Source organism: Helianthus annuus, chromosome 2 (assembly GCF_002127325.2).
Source record: "Helianthus annuus cultivar XRQ/B chromosome 2, HanXRQr2.0-SUNRISE, whole genome shotgun sequence".
Taxonomy (NCBI): domain Eukaryota; kingdom Viridiplantae; phylum Streptophyta; class Magnoliopsida; order Asterales; family Asteraceae; genus Helianthus; species Helianthus annuus.
In genome coordinates, this window is record NC_035434.2 from 135,792,961 (window position 1) to 135,795,685 (window position 2,725).

At 31.0% G+C, this 2,725-nt stretch overlaps 1 protein-coding gene across 1 annotated transcript; it reads left to right on the forward strand.

Annotated features, from left to right (window-relative positions):
* Positions 1–970: 970 nt before the first annotated feature.
* Positions 971–1,688, forward strand: LOC110886194 (E3 ubiquitin-protein ligase RHA1B). The gene has a single exon (XM_022133962.2). It carries the CDS (start codon positions 1,032–1,034, stop codon positions 1,524–1,526), a length of 495 nt encoding a protein of 164 aa, XP_021989654.1. The 5' UTR covers positions 971–1,031; the 3' UTR covers positions 1,527–1,688.
* Positions 1,689–2,725: the final 1,037 nt, after the last annotated feature.

Genomic DNA, 2,725 nt, shown 5'->3' on the forward strand with positions numbered 1-2,725 from the left:
TAATTAATGCTATTTGTTGTAATTCGATATACAACAATATATGCTATGTAATGATATATGTTTTATACAAACTTTAAGTTATTAAAAAGAATATATTAATTAATGATATTTATTGTAATTCGATATACAACAATATATGTTATGTAATGATATATGTTTTATACAAACTTTAAATTATTAAATTTCGTATAAATAAAATGTTTAAGCTGGACTCGTTCCATTCCAAACTTTATGCGAGCCAACCTTAGCTAATTCGCGACTCTCTTCTTTTTACTCTTAGCATGCATTCATGGTTGGTTTTAAGGCTTTTGAAAATGGCCTGAGTTATACCTCTTACACCTCATGAATTACTTTTATATCTTCTTCTTTTTCCATTCACCACATGATCAAAATGTCATTTTCCAACTACACATAGCGGCGGATCTACCTAGATTGCACTAGTATTACATGATAGTGGTAAAAGAAATCGTGTTATAAAATATCTGAAACTTAACTACTACGTTTTTCATGTGTCATATTTATATCCGACACTTAAGTGGTACCTATTACTTTAAAACTATAAATAAAAGTATAAAACACATGTTACATGTACCATTATAACTATAAGTAAAAGTATAAAACACATGTTACATGTACCATTATAACTATAAATAAAAGTATAAAACACATGTTACATGTACCATTATACAATACATTAAATAGCTCATCTATACCATATGAATTAGCTATCATTCATGTTTTAATCTACATTATCTTGCATTTATCATTTTATGGCTCGTATTAATCCCATGATTAGCCTTCTAAAAGTGGCCTGGCATGACAAACATGATGATTAATAAACCTCATAATAATTCTCTTTTCAATTCTTCAAATTACAATTTAGTCCCTCAACTTTCCAACTTTTCCACTTTCACACCCTTTATTCTTCATATATATACACAACACCATAAATCTCACCACATTACTCTCTCTCTACCCCCCCCCCCCCCTCTCTCTCTCTCTCTCTCTCTCTCTCTCCAAAACATACACTTATGGGGTTTCCAGTTGGTTACACAGATTTATTCCTACCCAAACTCCTCCTTCACATCCTAACCCTATTGGGCTTCATCAGAAAACTCATCTCCTTCATTTTCCAACTAACCGGGTTCGGTGATTTCATCGAACCCGAATACTCATCTGACCCGACTCGACCCGAACCCGTTACCCATTTCCATTCGGTATCCGCCGAGCTAATTCGCGAGCACTTACCAGTGGTTAAGTTCTCGGAGTTGGTTGATCCACCAGAGAGTTGTGCGGTTTGTTTGTACGAGTTTGATGCTAGTGACGAAATTCGTCGACTGACGAATTGTCGTCACATATTCCACATGTCCTGTCTGGACCGGTGGATGGACCATGATCAAAAAACGTGTCCGCTTTGTCGGACACCGTTTATTCCTGATGATTTACAGGATTCGTTTAATGAACGGTTGTGGGCTGCTTCTGGGATTGCTGATTACTATGGGGATTTATCTTTGGTTAGTGGTTAATAGTGTTACAAAGTTATTTTTGTTTTTGTAAATAGTTTTTAGAGGTTTGTATAATATATGTTCTTGTGGGGAAAAAAAGAAAGAAAATGAGAAGCATATATTGTATTGACAAAAAGAATGGATAGAAATAGAATTAATGGAAATTTTGGTATTTTTTTTTCTTATATTATAAGCAGGATGTTTACCATAGAACCAAGATTAAGGGGGTGTTTGGTGTTGCGTTTTCAAAATAGATTATGCGTTTTCAAAATAGATTTTGCGTTTTTAAAACTGCGTTTTGAAAAAGCATGTAGGTACAGGCTTCTCCAAAACTTTGGAGACAGATAATCACTTTTTCATCCAAACACTTTTTTAGATTATTTATGTTTTACAAACGCAATAATCAAATAATCACTTTCAAAACGTAATCTCAATAATCAAATAATCACTTCAAAACGTAATCTCAAACACCCTCTAAGTATAGAATCATGATAACAGTATAAAAAGCTCGTACTCTTTTATCTGTTTACTTTAACCGTGATATGTAAGGCGGTTACGAACTCTCTTCTACTCTTTTTTTTTTTTTTTTGTTATCAAATCAATAAAAAGTTGATTTTATAAGATGATAGGCGATCTATATAACTAATATATTCTTTTAAACTATAATAATATAAATAAGTTTACAATCTACGTTGATAATAACTTTGATTATAATACACCGTTAGAACTTTAAAGCTACCACTATATCCTTCTTACTTTTCTTTTTGTATTTTAGTCGTTTAAAATCTAAATTCTTAATTAATATGAAGACACATATATCTAGAAATATACTTATTTGTTGAGTAACTAAAGTTTTAAGAGAATATATAAGGTTATCTTATATTTAAACACAAATATAATTTAAAAAATGTAACTTGTAAAACACATTTTTTAAATTACTTTTAAAAGAGTAACTTTTGGTTTTGTAGCATGTGAGAATAAAAAAAATTCCAAAATTGCTTAGAAAATTACAAAAGTGTACCAGATATTTGGGTCCTACGTAAGGCAGTGCTTGTTGGGTATTGTTTGGATCCAGCCGAGATAATCGGATCTTGTCAAAGTGTGTGCTCACTCTTTTTCATTAACATTTATATTTATGCCATATAAATATGATAAACAAGACTTTTTTTTTTAACAAATTCATTTTTACCTTGTAATAATTTATGTGATTCTTACAATTC

Coding starts and splice junctions, on each gene's coding strand:
- LOC110886194 (XM_022133962.2), top strand. CDS start 1,032: ATGGGGTTTCCAGTTGGTTACACAGATTTATTCCTACCCAAACTCCTC.